The following is a 19,414-nucleotide window of genomic DNA, read 5'->3' as shown; positions in this document are numbered from 1 at the left end:
GTGGCCATTAGGATGCTGCAGAGGCTGGGACCCAGGTGTGGCGCAGGGGCTCTACGGCGTCCCCTTGAATGGGGTCTGAAAACTTGGTCCGTATATCAAACACACTTGCATGTATTAGTATGAAACTAATATGTGCTCTAAGTCAGGGGTTTTCAACCTTTTAGGACACGCGCCCCCCTACGTTTATCTAATTTCACTCTAATTTCACCCCCCCATCATTGCTATATTACTTAATATGCTGCATGTAGTGTACAAACCCCATATGTACACCGGATGCGACCATTGTCGCGTTGCACCTTGCCACCAAAGCTTGAGGGACCGTTCACACAGAACGCGTTTTTCCATTCCAATGCGCTACTGTTCCATTGTTTTACTATGTAAACTCATGCTAGCCGGATGTGTGTGACCATTGCGCTCGCGTCTTGCATCTTTTGCAGCGTCTCGCGCATGACACAGCGTTCTAAAAACAAGGTGCTCAAGTTAAAATCAGTTCAACTGTTAAAAAACACATCTCAAAACCTTGCGTTTTTCCCTGCGTTCTGTGTGAACAAGCCCTGAGGATGTCTACACTGGACGCAACAAAGTGACCATTGCAAATTAATTTGTTCTTTGTGTCAAAAGTAACGCTGGTGCTTTGGAGTATGTCAGAAATCGAACAAGGTATCAGTTTACTGTTTTGTGTGTTGCATTGCACCGCTTGCGCCCGGTGTAGACAGGGTATAAGTTAAAAACGGAAACATTAAAAATATAAACAGCTTACTGACTTTAGAGTGATGGCTGTTATTCAGTTTAACCTTAGTTTTTATCATCTCTGGAATTCTTGATTTTTACAAGCCACCAGTCCATTTTGTTTTTAGTTGTTTTTGCTCAAATTCAGTTCCGCCAAACCTGCTGTAACCATAGCCAACGATTATCTGCCGGTTTGGCTTCAGCTGTGTGTTCATTGTAGGAGACCGATCACATGGATGTGACTATTGTGAGTCAAAGTTATAGCGCCACCAACCGGCAGCAGGAAGTGTGTCACTTTCAAAATGCTTTGTGATCACCCTCTTATTTTTACCTGATTTGCTTCAAACTTAATTAGAATAATGTCAAGACATGGCGAATGTAGACCTGTGAAAAGATTTTTTATATTTTTCAAACACTGTTGCCATAGCAACAGATCAAACTTCAATATTTGTTTTGGACGCTTTTGAGGCTCTTAGCGTGCTTCAAACTCGACATGAAACTCGACACATGTCAGGATTGTCATCCAAAAGACATGGGCAAAGCCTTAGAAACGGGCGGGGAGGAGGGCTTCTACAGCGCCACATTTTGACAAAATGGGTAATTGGTAATTGAACCTGGATGAATTTAAAATGAATGTACTATATTTCAGATCAATATATTTGTTTTCTTTCAAGTATTTCTTCTGAATCTCACACACTCTCTCTCTCTCTGTCTTGCAGGTTTGGAAATACATGACGGACCAAATTTTCCATTTTTGGGTGAACTAACCCTTTAAAGCACTGTGATGGAAATTTTGAACTAATTAATAATGAACTAACATTTCTTTTCTTCTACAGGCCTAATAAGCTAACTTTGAAATAGAGAAATAGTCACTAGGACTGAGTGTTGTAACAAGTGGGAAAATTCTGCTGTGCTGGCTCCTCCTATTCTAAGGATAAAAAATAGTCTTTGAAAATTTTTTTTTAACCTATTGAGTAATCTGAACTATTAACCCGGTGATAATTTTTGATGATCTTGTGATTCAGTTGTTCTAATCTAAATTTACTCCGCCAGTAAGTGGGACAGAGGAACTGAGATGTTTTTCTTAAATCTGAACCAATCGTATTAAGACTGATGATAATGAGTAATAGATCATGCCATGCTGACTGTGAAATGTACCTGAAATCCTTTAAAACCTGCTGTATTCCTTTCTTCGGAGAGAGATTCTCTGGAATTGATGAGAACTCTCCCGGCTGTGATTAAAGCTTTGAAGGACAAAAACTGGAGTCTCTGGTTATTGCTGCAGCAAGTCAGGTTAGGGAACACTAGCTTTTTGAGGGTCAAGACGTTGACCGAGATATTATTGATTGTCGATTTGGAGACGCTCCGAAAGATCATATTATTGAGTGTCGATTTGGAGACGCTCCGAGTACTATTGAGTGTCGATTAGGAGATGCTCCGAAAGATCAGGAAATTTATTGAGTGTCGATTAGGAGATGCTTGGGTGTCGAATAGGAGACGCCCCAGGAACAGGTAACTTAAGTCAGGTGCGTCTTGGAAAATCTACCACAGTACATTATGTGGTCTGTTGACTACTACTAGTCAACAGACCATGTAAACTATATATAGGCCTACGAAAAAACATACACATGACAATATAGACTTATATATACGCCTACTTACATGACCATAAATAAGCTGCTGCAATGTGTCAGCTGATTGTGTTGGTTAGAATGCTGTTGCTAGGTAGCCAACAGGTGAATTTTCGTAAAAGATGACTTTCATTTAAAGAGCACGCCACATGAAAGCATGAATTTGTGCCATACATATGCAGTTCCAGGAGATCGGGTTGTTTTTTCTTACTCAGTAAAGCCCCTATAACCACAGTCTGACACACGTTTCACAAAAGCACACAGACATCCAGACCACATGTGTCCACATTGGCCTTTTAACAAACAGACTTTGTTTTTTCAATCCTGGGACTTTACATTGAATTGTATAGTTTCTAGTATCTATTTTCTATCCACTTCTCAGATATCCCACCTCACACTGAAGCACTTTCAGTACTTTACAGCAATGATTCCTTTAATTGATTTGACAATGAATGTAATAAATTGATTTACAAACCTTTTAAGCATTTTAAAGTGATTTTCAGTGCTGTAGCCTTTAGCAATGCTGAGGCTGAGGTAAAATTCTTCCAGTGCTGTCCCCGGACGCCCCTGTTGAGAAACGCCATATAAATATGCAAAATATAATGTTAATGATCTACAACCTGAATTCCAGAAATGGGATGTTTTTTAAATCTGAATAAAATGAAAACTAAAAGACTTTCAAATCACATGAGCCAATATTTTATTCACAATAGAACATAGATAACATAACAAATGTTTAAACTGAGAAATTTTACAATTTTATCCACTAAATGAGCTCATTTCAAATTTGATGCCTGCTACAGGTCTCAAAAAAGTTGGCACAGGGGCAACAAATGGCTCTGTAACATGATTAGCTATAAAAGGGATGTCTTAGAGAGGCAGAGTCTCTCAGAAGTAAAGATGGGCAGAGCTGTGAAAGAGTGTGTAAAAAGATTTTGGAATACTTTAAAACAATGTTCCTCAATGTCAAATTGCAAAGGCTTTGCAAATCTCATCATCTACAGTGCATAACATCATCAAAAGTTTCAGAGAAACTGGAGAAATCTCTGTGCGTAAGGGACAAAGCCGAAGACCTTTATTGGATGCCCATGGTCTTCGGGCCCTCAGGCGACACTGCATCGGCATGATTGTGTCAATGACATTACTAAATGGGCCCAAGTATACTTCCAGAAACCACTGTCGGTAAACACAATCCGCCGTGCCATCTGCAGATGCCAACTAAAGCTCTATCATGCAAAAAGGAAGCCATATGTGAACATGGTCCAGAAGCGCCGTCGTGTCCTGTGGGCCATTTGCTGACTGCAGAAGTCAGCGTTATAGAGGTGCGAGTATGTAGAAGAGGGTCGAGCATCAATCTCGTTTTTGACGTGGGCTACTGGGGTGCAAAACCCTCCTTTTTGAGCAGACATAAAAGGAAAATGAGACATTGTCTGTTCATTCTTGTTCTGTCACAAGATGCAGTTGCAAAAGTCTCCATTGCTCTTTTTTTCATTCTTTTCACTGGAGGTACAGAAAACATATTTAATAGCATATTTAATATTTTGCAAAGTACACAAGGATGCACTGAATGTCTCTCTCTGTCACTTTGTCATTTAAGGATCCTCTCTGGACTGCTATGAATGCCGGGATCAAAAAGGAGGTCTTTGTGAAGTAAATATGACATGTGACAATGAACATAGCAAGTGTGCAAGTAAAAGAGCTGTAGAATATTATAGTAAGTGCAGATTTACTGTTTTAACTTACTGCTGAGTGAAAACTTATCACATTACACTTAGCACATCTTAAGTAAGATGCTATTTTTTTTTTTTATTCTTGCCTTTGTTTTTGTCAAAGTTTGGACAGATTTCCTGAAAAACTAAGTAGAATTTTAATAGCATATCAATGGACATTGTTGAAAGTAAGCTATAGGATGTCATACCAAACAACATTAACTTCCTCAAACTATTTCATGTCATTTACCATTCTAAGAGATACAGAAGTGGTACTTCATCTGCAAATGTGCCAGCACTGCTTTGGTTTCAAAAGTATAGTACAAATATACTTTTATACTGTAAGTGATGAATGCAGTCCATATCACATACTGTATAGTCGCATAACATGCGTTTAAACTTTATGCATATCGTGATATCATATTTAATAATGTTCAGTAAGTTTGACCAACAACACTTTAATCATCCTTGTACAGCAGTTTTACATTACTAAACTATTTTGTGTTGAGGTTTGGCTTTCATTTGGCATCTTTAAAGTGTACTAACATCAAGACCAAAATAGGTCTAGAATAGGCCACATAAAGTTGCTATTGAAATAGAGCTGCTCATTCATTCATATCTTTGTATTATTAAGAAAGCACGATGGAGACCACTTCTGCAAGCTATGATATGCCATATGATATGAATCTTGGTCACATGAGCACAGACTTCTGGAGGAAAGCACTTCTGTCCAGTGCTGCAACACCAATTTTTGCCAAACTCTTCCTTTCCCTGTCATGTAATATAGCCTATGGCTGTTGTAGAAATATGCTATGAGATTAGCTTGACATTTTCACTTGAGGAAATACGTTCTATTATTTAAATGTAAAAAGTGTAGGTTACCTTTTTTATGTCAACTATTCTTGGACGTTATAGCTCTTCTGATTCTGTATTTAGCTCTTGCCAGCAGATGGCAGCAAATAGTCTCTTTACAAACTACGTTTGGATTTGATAACAAAAATAAAACGTTAGCCTCTGGAGGACACAGCCTTCGAAATGAGACGCAGCTATTTCTTTGCGTACAGCCTGACGCTTAATAATTAACTCGACAGCCAATAAGAGTGAAGCAGAGGCGGTCTTTCCACCGTATCTGTCCAATCATCTGAGGAGATTATGCATACTCGTACCCCTCAGCAACGAACGCAGTGCGCTTTTCGCCACGAAACCTTCTTAATATTTACGACATAATCCCTCGCCATTGGAAGGTTATCAGGCGATATCAGCATAATATAATTAATATGTATAAATTTCCCCATAGTATTCAACACTACCTAATTAATATTTATAAGGCAAGCATACCCATTCGGAATTTTGTGAACCGCCCAACTTTGCGCGAGCTCGTATGGTGATGTCACGGACTTTAAAATGGCGGTTCCAACGTCTGCTTTGAAATTACATTCATAATCTACCGCTCACAGTTCAAAAATAATACAACGGACATCATGTTTTGAGAGAAATATTGTTCACAGATAAAACAAGACACTATTATTTTGATCCAGAATGGATTCTGTGGTCGGAGAGGATCAAACGCTGCCGTTTGACATCAATCTGAGGTGAAGCGGTTTATTTTTTTTAAATTTCTGACAGAGTCTGTCAGGTAGCGTTAGCATGTTAGCTTGAAGGGAAACATTTAATTTAACCACAACAATAGTTTTCTTATTCTGTTTATTCAACATTAGAATTTCAATATGTTTACTGGTAGTCACCTTAATAAATGAAGTTAGATATGAGCTAATTTTTTACCACTGTGAGCATATGAATATGTTTACAGCACATTAAACTATTCTCCAAAGACGTAAGATATATTTATTTTAGATTTGTATGACTTAATGTAACCGCTGATTTCGTTAGTTAATACGAGTATTCATCGCATGGATGCTTTTGTTTTTCACTTTCATCAGTCTGACAGTTAATGTGTATTCTTGACAGCTGCAAAGACTGATTCAGTTTTAATTCATAAATCAATATGGTTATAATATGTGTATACTTACGAATGTTTATGATTTTGCATTGATATTTAGTGTTTAAATGGAGTAGTCTGATAATGTCTGAATCCTGCTTTTTTTTTAGTACTACTAAGTTGTTGGTCTTAGTTTGAGTCTCATTGCCACCGTGTTAAAAACAAAACACACATGATCCTCTGTGTTAAATATAGCAGGGACTTGATCTCTAAATCATCTTGGCACACGAGGCTGTTTTTGACATTGTTTACTGTGTTCAGGAGTCAAATATGTATTAAAAATACCTTGGACAGTCTGTACGTGCACAATCCCTGATCAAGAAACCTTGACAGGAGGGCTCATTAGATAATTCAAAAGGAGTAACAACATTTTGTATGCAAGTGCAATGCATTAAATTGTTTATATTATGTATTAAATACAAGTGCATTGAAAGTCGTTTGCATTGAATGCAGTGCAACCAGACGAGAAGATTTTATTTGGATTATTTAGTGCACAGGATGCAGTTCACATATAGTTTCTGTCTCTGAAGTGGCATTAGTTGTGTTGTTGAGAAATGATGACAGACAGAGAGAGAGAGAGAGAGACCTGGCTACAGTTATGAGTTGATCATGCGCTGTCAAAGAAGAAAACACACTGCTTCCTTCCTGGAAACGGCACATAGCGGAAAAGCGCTCCTGTTTATTATCTCACGCGCTAATATCTGTCTTTTACCTTTTTGTGGCCATGTGACCATGAAGGACTGATGTAGGTAGGTTATTACACTGTTACACCTGTTCTGTTTGTGTATAGAGTTAGTGCTGTAGATTTGCATTAGATCACTGTTATGATGCTTTATGACTTTGTCAAGTTCAGGAGGTCTATTTGGAGACATTTGGTCAAGAGTTGAAGGACTCTTGGGTTTGATGGTCAAGTTAGAGATCAGTCTGTGCTGTCCTGATAGTTGTGTCATTGTAGTGTCACTTTTATAAACCAGCTGGTGAGCCTGTGGGGGAAACACAAGATGAAAGCTGATATCAGTCAGCTGCTTAATTCCCTGACATCTGATAGCAGCTTTTAACCAATTCAGATATGTTTCTGAAACTCTGACTCGAATGTATACTTATGAAACAGTTATATAATAGTTTGTGTGTCTTCCTGTGGCTAGCACAATGCTAACAATGCAGGAAAACGTGAGAAGAGGAAGTTGTTTGGCTGTGATGTGTTGTGTTGTGGAAAGGTGGTGCATCCGTTTGGCTCCATCTATCCTGCTCAAAATACTGTCGTTTACAATAAACAGATGCATTGTTTATTCTACATGAATGTGATTTATTGAGTGCTAAATGTATATTATGGAAGTTGTTATATTTTTAGGCTGCATTTTTGTTTTTGTTACTGTTAAGTAAACACAAATATGATGATTTGAGGGTTGTGTTGGGGTTTTTTTCAGTGGCTGATGCTGATATGTAGTTTTTACACATTTTCTAGCTGATTAGAGAGAAAATTCTGCTGAATGGTTTTAAACTGGAGATGGAATGATAATTTATTCTTAAGTATCAGATTTAAAAGTCTATAATAATTATCATTGTTATTAAAGGAGACCCATTATGCATCTTTCACAAGATGTAATATAAGTCTCTGGTGTCTCCAGAATGAACCCCACAGATCATTTATTATAGCTTGTCAAATTTGCCCCTATTTGGGTGTGAGAAAAAACACACCGTTTTGTGTGTGTCCCTTTAAATGCAAATGAGCTGCTGCTCCCGGCCCCCTTTCCAGAAGAGGGCGGAGCTTTAACAACTCACGCTTCAGTTGCTCAACAACAACAAAGCTGGAGAATCTCACGCAGCCAAAATGAGGATTGTCAGTAACGGTGTTCAGCCATACATTGTTCAAACCGGAGTCGACACTGATGGAGAGACTCAGGAAGAAGTGACAACTTTTAGAATGAAACTGGATGTTTCTGAACAGTCAGTGGATAAATTTATGTAGTTGCTGTGGAGTTGATTCAACTCATCGACTAGCATGTGCCATCATGTTAATCTTTTGTGCAAATCCAGCGTTGAATTGACTCTCGTTTGTGAAGCAGTCCGGTGTAAAATGACGGCATGGCAACAACACTCTACTACAACAACTCTTCCTCTTCTCTAAAGCAGCCCAACATGGCCTCACACCCTTTGTTGCATGTTCTCGGGGGCGGGGTTTATGTAAATTATGGGGTTTGTGATGTCACCATCCCGGGGAGAATCTCGTTGTAGTCCCTACCAGCTGTTTGTTGTAAAAGCGATTTCAGTAAAAGAAAGTATCTCCCTTTGCATTGAACTTTGAGTGTCGTAACTTTGCAGATGTTGTTTATGCTCAAACAGCAACATCACACACTAACTAAAGTTAAAAAAGTGAAATCATAATCATAATTAATAAAATCATAATATGTAGGTATTTAGTCTAATGTTGTCTAACGATTTATTAATGTTCAAAAAGTGAAAATTGTTGTGCATATTGGTTATAAGAAATTGAAGAATGCAGAATGCTTTGACTCGCGAGACTCTTCTGTTTGACAGCTGCTCCGTCTTATATAAGTTCAGTGTGCCGAGTGTCCTAATGGGCTTGCCATAGGTCTGGATCACTGTCAGAGAAGCAAAGGGGATTGAACTTGTTAGGAAGCCAAGAGTCACAGCAAATACACACACACACACACACATACACACACAACATGAACATGCTGTGATCTGTACATTCACATTAGTTTCTGACAGCCTGCTTACATCATGCTTTTGCTTGTAGCCAGAGCTGCAGTTTAAAGTTATGATAGCACACACACACACATTATTTCTGCTCCGGTTCCCAGCCTTGAGGTTGGGTTATGAATAGCATCCACAGACATATGCATTGTCCATTCTCTCAGTGTTTGTGTGTGTTTTCTATGAGCTGGATAGTAAAATAGAATAGACGCTGTAGTATTCAGTGTAACCGCTGGATATTTGCACCTGTTTCATAGATGAATGCTGACAGGTTTGGGATTTGTTGTGGTTTCAGGGTATTTTTCTTGATGTTTTGCTTATGTTGTCGGAGTGTGTCTCTGTGTAACTTATGTTTGTCTCTTTGTGTTGTGTATTGCAGTATTTCCAGACTGCCAGAGTCTCTGAGCAGCAGCGATTTCAGCATGGACAACGTAACAGGTACACATTTCCTCGTATCTGTTAATATAATCCTGTGAGCACCACATGACTAGGGCTGGGTATCGCCAACTGTCTCATGATTGATACCGATACATGTCACAATTCAATACATCACGATATTGGATCAAATTCATTCTCTCTTGTTGCTTAAAGAAATGACACTGACTGTGCACAACAGTCGTGGTGCTTGCAGAACATAATATGAATACACAAATAAATAAATATATTGATGCAATATAGGCTACACTTTATGCTTTTTAACTATTTTTCAGATTGTTTTAAGCACTTAGATATGTGTACTTGTAAGCACATTTATACTCTGTTGAGTTATAGAGACTGTTATGTAAAAGAATGAGATGAAAAGCAGCAGATATTTGTTCCTCCCTCCAGCCTTTTACCTTTAAATCTCTAATGAAGATACACACATGGTCTCACACACTTGTTGTATTTCTCTCTGAAGTCTGTCCTTGCGTACCTAACCACATGGTCATAATCAGATTTTCACCAAGCCTCAAAGGTTGAAATACTAAGTGAGACAATGATCATTTCTGGAGTGAACAGAAGCGTGTTTGTTCATTCGTCTGTCTGTTGTCTTGTCATCTGCAGCGCCTCTGTTTCCAGGACAGAGGATGTCTCCAGCCAAAGCTCTGACCATGAAAGATTACGAGAACGTAAGTACAACAACAAATCTGAACACTTCTTGAATCTTGAATCTGTTGAATTGAATCAGAATGTTTGTTTTCTTATAATAAAAATACAGATTTTAGACAGCCTTTTTAGGCAACTGTGCCTATGATGCCAAAAATTGTCTTGAAAGGCAGCTTACTAGGTCTTGAAACAGCCATTGAGTGTGCTTATATTCTTTATTCTTACATGATTATTTTTTTTATAAGCAAAACGGAGACTTTTGAAAATGATGGTGTTGCTGCCCATGTTCGCTCTGCGTATTCTTGACGACCGTGTAAACAATAACATGGAGACTGAATTGCAATCTTTGCTGGCTTTGTTGTCATTTTTAGCAGCCATTGTGCAGTTAAACTCTGCATTTTTTAATACTGCAGCTGCCTACATGCATAAGAGGCAACTGTTTACACTTGTACGCGCATACCCAGTGTGCATGAACGTGTCATGTGACATGCGCTTTTGATCGCATAGTGTAGATGGAGATCGTTTCTGAAACGCCAGTGTAGACGAGGATCGTTTTCCTTTTAAAATGCTGTTTTAAAACAAAAATGCACTAGTGTAAACAGGGCCTCAGTGTGCATGTGTGTATGTTTTGACATCACAACTGGAGGTATTAAAATCTGAAAGTTTCTAATTCATATTTGAATAGGTTTTTTTTTTTTTTTGCATTTTTTTTGTTTATTGATTTGGATCTAAACACTTAAAACAAGTTTAAATGAGCTAATAAATAAATAATTTTGTGTAAACATTCTCATTGTTATCAGTTTAAGTCTCCTTGATGATATTGAGCTTCATTTTAAAGGGTTAGTTCACACAAAAATGAAATTTCTGTCATTAATTACTCACCTCATGTCGTTCTACACCCGTAAGACCTTCGGATTTCATCAAAAATATCTTAATTTGTGTTCCGAAGATGAACGAAGGTCTCATGGGTTTGGAACGACATGATGGTGAGTAATTAATGACAGAATTTTCATTTTTGGGTGAACTAACCCTTTAATGGGTTAGCATGCAACCATTTTGGTTTCTGTGCCAATCATGATATTCTGGTATAAAATATCTGCCTGTCCATTTAAGGAAAGGGGTTTATTTCTTTTTACAGAGATAAAGATCTGTGTGCATTCCTGTGGCTGTGTGTGTGAGAGAGAGAGAAAGTGAGTTTGTGTGCTGTAGAAACACAGAGACCTTTCAGAGGAAGGTACAACTGCCCATCACTGTGGTGTCTGTGATTATTCCAGACTCTCTCATTCCATTTGTATTTCTTTCTTTCCCTTCCCCCTCTTTTTGCCCCAGATGTTGAAGTGAAAAACGCTCGGAGTACAATGACGCACAGTTCACTGCCCTGCCAGCCTCTCTTACACACACACTCATGCCAACCCTCATTACTGACCCACACACAGCCTGTTATAGTCGCTCTGTTTCTCTTTTAGCTCTCGTCCCCTCCCCATTTCCCCTTTTCTCGCTCTTTTTCTGCAATTCAGTAATTTGAAGAACAGCTCTGCTCATGTTTATTCATGATTGAGTCTGAATATTGTAATGAGGATGAACTGAATATTCAGAAAGGTTCAGTGTGACGGGATAGTTCAGGCAGAATAAAAATTCTGATGGAGAAGGTTTTCTCCAGGTCTTTGTAGTTTTGTGAACTGGATCATTAAATGATCTGACTCAATTGTTCATGAATCTAGCATCACTATGGTGAACTCTTATGAATGTCCCAGGAGAGCTGGTGTATGCAAAAAATTTCTGTAAATTTCAATCCGTTCCTTAAAATTTTCCAGAACTATTGCTTAAGTAAATGATTTGGGTACATTTTCTCCTTGTTTGTATTGTCTGTGTGTGTATAAAGAATATTTTGAGAGTATTTTCTGTGTTTCCCTTGCAGCAAATCACAGCTCTGAAGAAGGAAAACTTTAACCTGAAGCTCAGGATCTATTTTCTGGAAGAACGTGTGCAGCAGAAATGTGACGACTCCACAGAGGACATTTACAAAACGGTGACTGACCCACACTGTCACAAACACACATGTGCACAAATATGACATTGTTCATCAATGGATATTGATGCAAGTAGTAGTTACATGCACAGTGTCCTTATTTTGTTGATTGTAAGTAACTTTTATATCTGTGTGTGTAGAACATTGAGCTGAAGGTGGAGGTGGAGTCAATGAAAAGAGATTTGGCGGAGAAACAGGAACTGCTTGTGTCTGCATCGTAAGTCCTGCTTACATGTTCACTTCCTATTTTTACTAATTATCCATCCTAATTTGGTGCGACATGATACAGCGTCAAGCAATAAAGCCTATTTCTTCTTTGTCCTAACCAATCATGACGTGTGATGAGACATTTTGTCTCTTGGTTTCAGTTTTTGACGGATTGTGAAGTGTAGCTCCGCCCTATTCTACGTAACCATTAAAACATCAAATTGTTCTGATTGGGTGTAATTTCATTACCAAGTGTCAATATTTTGCTTTAATTGGGACAGAAAAATAAGTGGGATTTTTGTCAGTTTTAAAAGCAAAATCAATATTTTGTCATATTTATTTCAGTCTGTTTTACTGAAATGGCATTTAATATTAAAAAATATTTATTTTTTTTGACAATAATGTTCAAAGTGATTAAAACGCGTCAACCTATAAACAGACCTAAGTTTTCTAACATTTTGAAAAATGTAATAGCTACAAATGTCAAACAGTTTTTGTCAGTGATGAGATTAAGGGGTCGTTCACACAGAACACGTTTTTCTATTCCAACGTGCTACTTTTCCATTGTTTTTCTATGTAAATGCACTAGACAGATGTGTTTGACCATTGTGCTCGCGTCTTGCGTCTTTTGCAACGTCTCGCGCATGACACGGCATTCTAAAGTTAAACGCTCAAGTTAAAATCAGTTCAACTTTTAAAAAAATGCATCTTGAGACCTTGCAATTTTTCCACATTTCACTGCCTGCATCTCACGGTTTTCAAAGCAAAAACATGTTCTGTTTAAACGAGCCCTAACACTGCACTGGAAACACTTGGTTATGACTAATTTGGGCTTTCAGGTCAAATATTTGCAGTTGAAAACATGTAAAAGGTATAGGATGTAAGACACTGATCTAAATGTCATGTGTTTGTGTGTGTAGGAAAGCACTAGAGAGTTTAGCCAGTCGAGGTGTTGTTGATGATGGCAGAGAGAAGATGCACAGAGAAATGGAGTCACTCAGAGAAGCTTTCAACACTCGGATTCAAGAGCTGGAGGAGGTAAAACAAACCCCACAGTGCTTGTAGCAAATAGTTGAGAATATATTCTTCATCTTTAATCATTGCCCTGGCTTTCTCTTCAGTCTCTGCAAGCTGCCCAAGAGGAATTGGAAAGCATGGCCACCATTGCTGAACAGGAGAAGCTGAAGAATCTTGAACTGGAGAAAAAGCAACAAGCCGGCAACCAATCGGGGCCCACAGCGGATTTGGGCTCCACTCCCGAACGGGTCAGAGAGCTCCAGAAAGCCCTTCGGGAGAAGGAGAGGTGATCAATAAAAAAATTAAAGTACTGAAAAACCTTTTTTTCATTAAAAAAGTATAAAAATTCTGATAATCCCTGATATGTTTTCCACAGTGTTATTGAGCAGCTGCAGGTGACACTCAAAGATCAAGATGCCATGATTGGAGAGCTTCGGAGGAATGACCCGGACCAGCCAACAGGCGAGCAGATGACACAGCTGAACTCCCTGATTGGCCAAAAAGACAGTCAGCTACAGGTTATTCTTTTAGTTTTGTAAAGCTCAACAGTGGTTTTCTTAGACCAGTGTTTACGCTAACTCAAAGGCACATGCACAAACATTGAGTGATGTTTTGTTATTTCTGTTTTTACAGGTCCTTAGGGAAGAAGTAGACCATGGGAGAGAAAATGCAGAAAGAGACAAACAGGTAAGCTGACAACTACTCACACCATGTCACCAGAGTGTTCCTCTTTGTGAGTGCTTGTATAGAGTAAAACTTGCTTGTAAGCAAGCCAGCATGATGATATCAGCCTGTGTGATTCATTGGGTGGCATGTCACTAGCTATTTCCTACATGACACAAAGTTGTCGTAAAGGGAGAAAGGGGCATGCGGCCTTCGAAAGCTGAATCATCCTTTGAGCAGCATTCATATTTTAGGATTTATTATAGACATTTGTGCACTCATATGCATAATAGTTCAAATCTATCTCTTTAAAAGCCTGGTCCCTGATCCACCCTGAGAAATCTCTATAAAATTAATATTAAAAATCCGATCTTGTGATTAAAAATGACTGGAAAGGTCAAAGAGTGTGTGAGCCCTGTAGAAGGGCAATGTGCTAAGCTGGATTAGCAGGTTGGCTGCAGTTTGTGTCTGTTGCAAATGGAAATTAAGCTTTAAAAACAAATCACTCTGAGTTCTGATACTAGGGTGTTGTAGGTGGTTGCCAAAGTGTTGCTGTGCAGTTGTTTGAGTAATTTTTAGACACTTTAGTCATTGCTAGGTGGTTGTTAGGTGTTCAGGCCCAAGTCTGAAGACTTCACTCTCAAGTCTCTGTGATCTTCTGGTCTCTATATTTGGCTCAGGTCCCTTCTTCAGTGCAAGTCTGTCAGATTTTTTTCATTGTCTGCCAGGTAAATATTGTAAGTCAGATTGGTGAAAAGTAATAAATGGCGACTTCAATTTGAGGGGACCTGTGGTGTATGTAGATAGAAATGACTCATTCTAAGGTAAGGTAAGGTCTTTATACACCACTGAAAACATAGTTGTGTATATTATATTGCATTTCTGTCAATAGATTCTCCTAAATATTACACACTGGACCTTTAATAATTAGTTTACTGACTTTAAATCTTAAGTTTATTTGTACATTTTTACTTTTATAAGTATAAGTACGAATAACTACAAATTAAACATTAAATTAAAACAATTGTATATTTACAATTTTCAACAAAATAAAGCTTCAAAATAAGAGGAACAAAGAAACACTTTAAAAACAATAAACAAGGAGTGTTTTCAGCAACTAAGAGGGCTTTAAGTTATCTGAAAGTTTCCAGACAAGAGCAGTAACTGATTTTTCTCTTTCTCAGCATTATTGCTGTTTTATTATTATTATTATTATTACTATTATTATTGATGACATAATAGACAGCTTCAGGTCTAATAGGCTGCATTCACACTAATTCACAGATCTATTTTGACATATCAGATATTTGAGCATCTCAGCATTTAACTGCTTATGCTGCATTCCAAATGGCATAAATGATGCCTTTTGTGAGCATTTAGAAGGGAAAACACTAAAATATCGGCGGGCAAAACCACACATTGTAAGCGTAACATCAAGCAAAGCAATTCAGAATTCAATTCAGAAAGAAAAGAGAGAATTGTTTTTTTCTCCCACCCCTACTAACATGTTCCGGCATGACTTGTAGCATCCCCAAGGCACAGCGTGAGCATCAGTGGCCCAAATACACCTCTTCTCATCAGATTCCCGTTGAGCTGAGTGGATTAATCTGTGTGTGTGTGTGTGTGTGTGTGTGTGTGTGTGTGTGTGTGTGTTAGCAGACGTTGTGCACATCACCCAAAGGATTTCCTGTGTGTGTTTGTGGATTAGAGGGTTTAAATCTGTGTGTGGGCAGAGCACAGTTAGTTTAGTGCAGAGCAAGATGGACAGAAAGGCAGATGGAAGGAACGATAGCGTGTGTGCGATGCCATGTTTTTGAAGTGCGTTTGTTTGTCAGTGGTATCAGAGTTTTATCGTTCGTCTGGTGAACATGCGTGACCCATGTCGTGTATGCGGCGTATGCGTGCAGGGCGGTCAGTGTCGTTGGTTGTTCAGTGCATGTGGCCGTCTGAGGCTGGCGGTGGTCCTCTCCCATGTTTTGGGTGTGGAGTTGCAACGGGACGGTTGCAGCGAGTTCCTCTGTGGAAAATGTGTGTTCTTGCTCGAGCGCGTCGTGCGATGTGATGTCGCCATTGAACAGCTGCAGGAAACACACGCTGCTCAGCTGCAGCGGCTGCAGAAGGAGAGAGATGGACTGAAAACGCAAATCACCAACAAATACAGACAACATAACCCAACCAAACTAGGTGGAAACACATCGCAGAAACCTCTCAAACAGGAAGTTCAGACTGGAGCAAGTTTACGTAGTCCAAAACAGCTGGTCCAGCGACCTCAGCTGGTTCAACCAAAGCGGCAAGCACGGGCTGACGACGTACAGGATATTTCAGGAAGAAGTCAAGGGCTTGTTTCTGTGGGTAATGACCGACAGGAGAAGTTCAAAAGTCGATTGAGGAGGTGTGTGAGCCTTGAGCCTCTTAGTAGAATAGGAACAGATCGCTCGCACCGTTTGAAATTAAATTCGTGTTCACGTCAGAGCAGCGACACACGCTCTGGAACACCTGGTGGGCCGGTAGCCCGACCTCGCTCTCTTAGTCGAGACTACCTGGATGTTGTGCACAAGAAGAGCGCTCTGATATCACGGTCAACTTCCCTCCAATCAGTGGCTCTGGAGCAGTATGACCATGCCCTGATCAGTGCATCACCCTTCAAACAGACACGCCCACTGAAAAACTCAACACCCAGAACCGTAGAAACGACCACAGTGGTGTTTGATATACTTCAGCTCTTGAAGAGTGTGCAACGAGTGCAACCCATCCCACACTGCAATGGTAGCAAGATTCCAGTACTGTACACACGTGGAAATGCCCACAGGGCTGTGTCTTGGAAGTCGAGGGTAGAGAGAAGTCTGAGAGAGATGGAGGAGGAATTTAATGATGATTACACACCTCTCAAACAGGAGGTACACTGCTCATACAGTGGCTGTGAGATTTTGATGACCCTCTGCTTACTCAAACAGTAGAGTACGACAAAAACGTATGCCTAGAACATTAAGGGCAATGAATTCTATTATTATGCTCAACAGCCTCATTTTTATTTGTGTCAAATTAAATATGTGCTTTTGTGTGTGTTACAGGTGTTAGTTGAAAGGCAAAATGAACTGAGCAGATTGGAGCAGAAGACCAGACAGCTGACTGAAGAACTGAACATGGCCAAGGGCAGCAGCCAGACGCTCAAACACGCACTAGAAGAAACTGAGAGAGAAAATAAGGTGAAGACAAATCCTCTTTGCATACATACAAATTGACATTAGGCACTTTAAAATTGCTGAACGACAAATGATTTTCTGGCATTTCAGAAATGGGTTCTGTGCATGCATGACCTCTAAACTGAAAATTGTCATTAAATTAACAGCAGAGGATATGTGTTCTTTTCTGTGTTTCAGACTCTTTCTGATGAGCTTCAGGAGAGAGAGATCGAGCTGGCTGCAGAGAAGAAGAACTCTCTGAAACGAGACAAAACCATCCAGGGCCTCACTCTAGTTCTCAAAGAGAAGGAAAAAGAGGTACGACCCAGTTAAACATCGACACTGATTCCATAGTGTATTTGAAAACAATCTCAAATGACATGATTTTCACTTAAAATTTGTTTTCAGTTAGAGCAGAGAATTAGCATAAAGTTATTTTTGACACCTTTGATGACAAAAACTACCATAAAATGCAATTTTACCTATATTTCTCTTTCTTTCTGTCTCTTTTTCAGATTGAGGATTTATCTGGTGATCTTGAGGAGAAGGATCAGGCTCTGGCTAAGGCTCGAGAGGCCCTTCATAAAGCCAAATTACAGAAATATCAGGCATGTGTTATTGCGCTCTATTGAGTAATGACTCTTAATCTTTGAATCAACATTTGATTGTCATCTGGAGCTACTGTGATGCTACTTAGTTACTGCTCATCACTCTTATAGGAGTGGGTGAAGGGTTTGTGTAGAGTGTGTGTGTATTTCATTCTTCTGTGTGTTCCAGGGGGCTGAAGATCAGCAGTCTCTTCTCCTGGAGCAGCAGGCTGAATTGTCACGGCTCCAGGCGGAGGCTCACTCCTCGCTGCTGGAAGCCCAGAGGTTGCAGCGTGTTCTCGGCAGCAGAGATTCGGAACTGTCCCTCCTTCAGCAGGCCAAACTACAGCTTGAACAAGAGCTGGAACAATTACAGCAACAGAAGAAGAAGGGAGACAAGACTGTTAATGTGAGTAACACAGACACATGCAGAAATATTAAAGGGTTAGTTCACCCAAAAATGAAAATAATGTCATTTATTACTCACCCTCATGCCCTTCCACACCCGTAAGACCTTCGTTAATCTTCGGAACGCAAATTAAGATATTTTTGTTGAAATCCGATAGCTCAGTGAGGCCCGCATAGCCAGCAATGACATTTCCTCTCTCAAGATCTGTTAATGTACTAAAAACATATTTAAATCAGTTCATGTGAGTACAGTGGTTCAGTATTAATATCATAAAGCGATGAGAATATTTTTGGTGCACCAAAAAAACAAAATAAGGACTTATATAGTGATGGCCGATTTCAAAACACTGCTTCATGAAGCTTCGGAGCATTATGAATCTTTTGTGTCGAATCAGCGGTTCGGAGCGCCAAAGTCACATGATTTCAGCATTTTGGCGGTTTGACACGTGATCCGAATCATGATTCGACACAAAAGATTCATAACGCTCCGAAGCTTTATTTTGTTTTTTTGGCACACCAAAAATATTCTCAGTGCTTTATAATATTAACCACTGTACTCACATGAACTGATTTAAATATGTTTTTAGTACATTAATGGATCTTGAGAGAGGAAATGTCATTGCTGGCTATGGAGGCCTCACTGAGCCATCGGATTTCAACAAAAATATCTTAATTTGTGTTCCTAAGATTAACGAAGGTCTTACGGGTGTGGAACGGCATGAGGGTGAGTAATAAATGGCATTATTTTAATTTTTGGGTGAACTAACCCTTTAATACACTATAGGAAAACGGTTAGAAACATTACGTTTTTTTTTTGTTTTTTTTTGCTGTATCTCCTAGTTTTATAAACAGTGCAATGTTGGACACAAGCTACATAACTGTCTCAAAACATTGCGATAAACAGCAATATTTAACTAAAGATTTCTTTCACCACAAAGAAGAATTGCATGGTTAATTAAAAAAAAAAATAGTAGCAAAACCATTTTGCTAAAATGATTCAGAATTTTGAAAGCTAAATTTTTTTTTTTTTTTTTTTTTTTTTTTTCAATAATTTTTTACTCTCTTTTGTTAACTGCAGGATCTTCAGAACCAGTTGAAGAAGCTAAACGGCACTCTGGCTGACAGAGAGAACGCTCTAGAACAGCAGCGTCTAGAACAGCAAGAACAAAACCGTGCTTCTGAACAAAAACTACAGAACGCTATAGAAAGACTCACAGCCAGCTTGAATCATAAAGACCAGCAGCTGCAGGTACACACACACAGATACACACACAGATTGCACATCTTGCACCTCTACCCTCACTCACTCCAGACTGTTTTAACAGGACTATATGAACATGGTTAGAGATCTGGAAAAGAACAGAACCCAGGAGGAAGGTGATCCCATGATGGCCAAACTGAGAGCACGACTGAAGGAGAAGGAGAAAGCACTTGAGGTTTGTGTCTCTT

The 19,414-nt window shown here is 39.2% G+C and overlaps 1 protein-coding gene across 8 annotated transcripts in view; it reads left to right on the top strand.

The window, feature by feature from the left end:
* Window positions 1-5,437: 5,437 nt before the first annotated feature.
* Window positions 5,438-19,414, top strand: part of cdk5rap2 (CDK5 regulatory subunit associated protein 2) — a 42,052-nt gene continuing 28,075 nt past the window's right edge. For 4 of the 8 annotated variants that reach the window (XM_051878900.1, XM_051878906.1, XM_051878899.1 and 1 more), the window contains exons 1-15: window positions 5,438-5,661; window positions 9,166-9,224; window positions 9,831-9,895; window positions 11,791-11,901; window positions 12,042-12,118; window positions 13,029-13,146; window positions 13,230-13,411; window positions 13,502-13,643; window positions 13,759-13,812; window positions 16,860-16,994; window positions 17,169-17,288; window positions 17,486-17,578; window positions 17,748-17,966; window positions 19,044-19,214; window positions 19,291-19,401. In XM_051878900.1, the coding sequence (XP_051734860.1) occupies window positions 5,609-5,661; window positions 9,166-9,224; window positions 9,831-9,895; window positions 11,791-11,901; window positions 12,042-12,118; window positions 13,029-13,146; window positions 13,230-13,411; window positions 13,502-13,643; window positions 13,759-13,812; window positions 16,860-16,994; window positions 17,169-17,288; window positions 17,486-17,578; window positions 17,748-17,966; window positions 19,044-19,214; window positions 19,291-19,401 (1,710 nt within the window). In that variant the 5' untranslated portion in view covers window positions 5,438-5,608. Of the gene's footprint in view, window positions 5,662-6,660; window positions 6,818-9,165; window positions 9,225-9,830; window positions 9,896-11,790; window positions 11,902-12,041; window positions 12,119-13,028; window positions 13,147-13,229; window positions 13,412-13,501; window positions 13,644-13,758; window positions 13,813-16,859; window positions 16,995-17,168; window positions 17,289-17,485; window positions 17,579-17,747; window positions 17,967-19,043; window positions 19,215-19,290; window positions 19,402-19,414 lie in introns of those variants that run through there. The other 4 variants (XM_051878904.1, XM_051878907.1, XM_051878901.1 and 1 more) reach the window with 3 other exon arrangements.

The sequence above is a fragment of the Ctenopharyngodon idella genome, chromosome 21 (genome assembly GCF_019924925.1).
Source record: "Ctenopharyngodon idella isolate HZGC_01 chromosome 21, HZGC01, whole genome shotgun sequence".
In the NCBI taxonomy this organism is placed as follows: Eukaryota; Metazoa; Chordata; class Actinopteri; order Cypriniformes; family Xenocyprididae; genus Ctenopharyngodon; species Ctenopharyngodon idella.
Note: the sequence above shows the minus strand (reverse complement) of the source record. Positions and strands in the feature narration are given on the sequence as shown.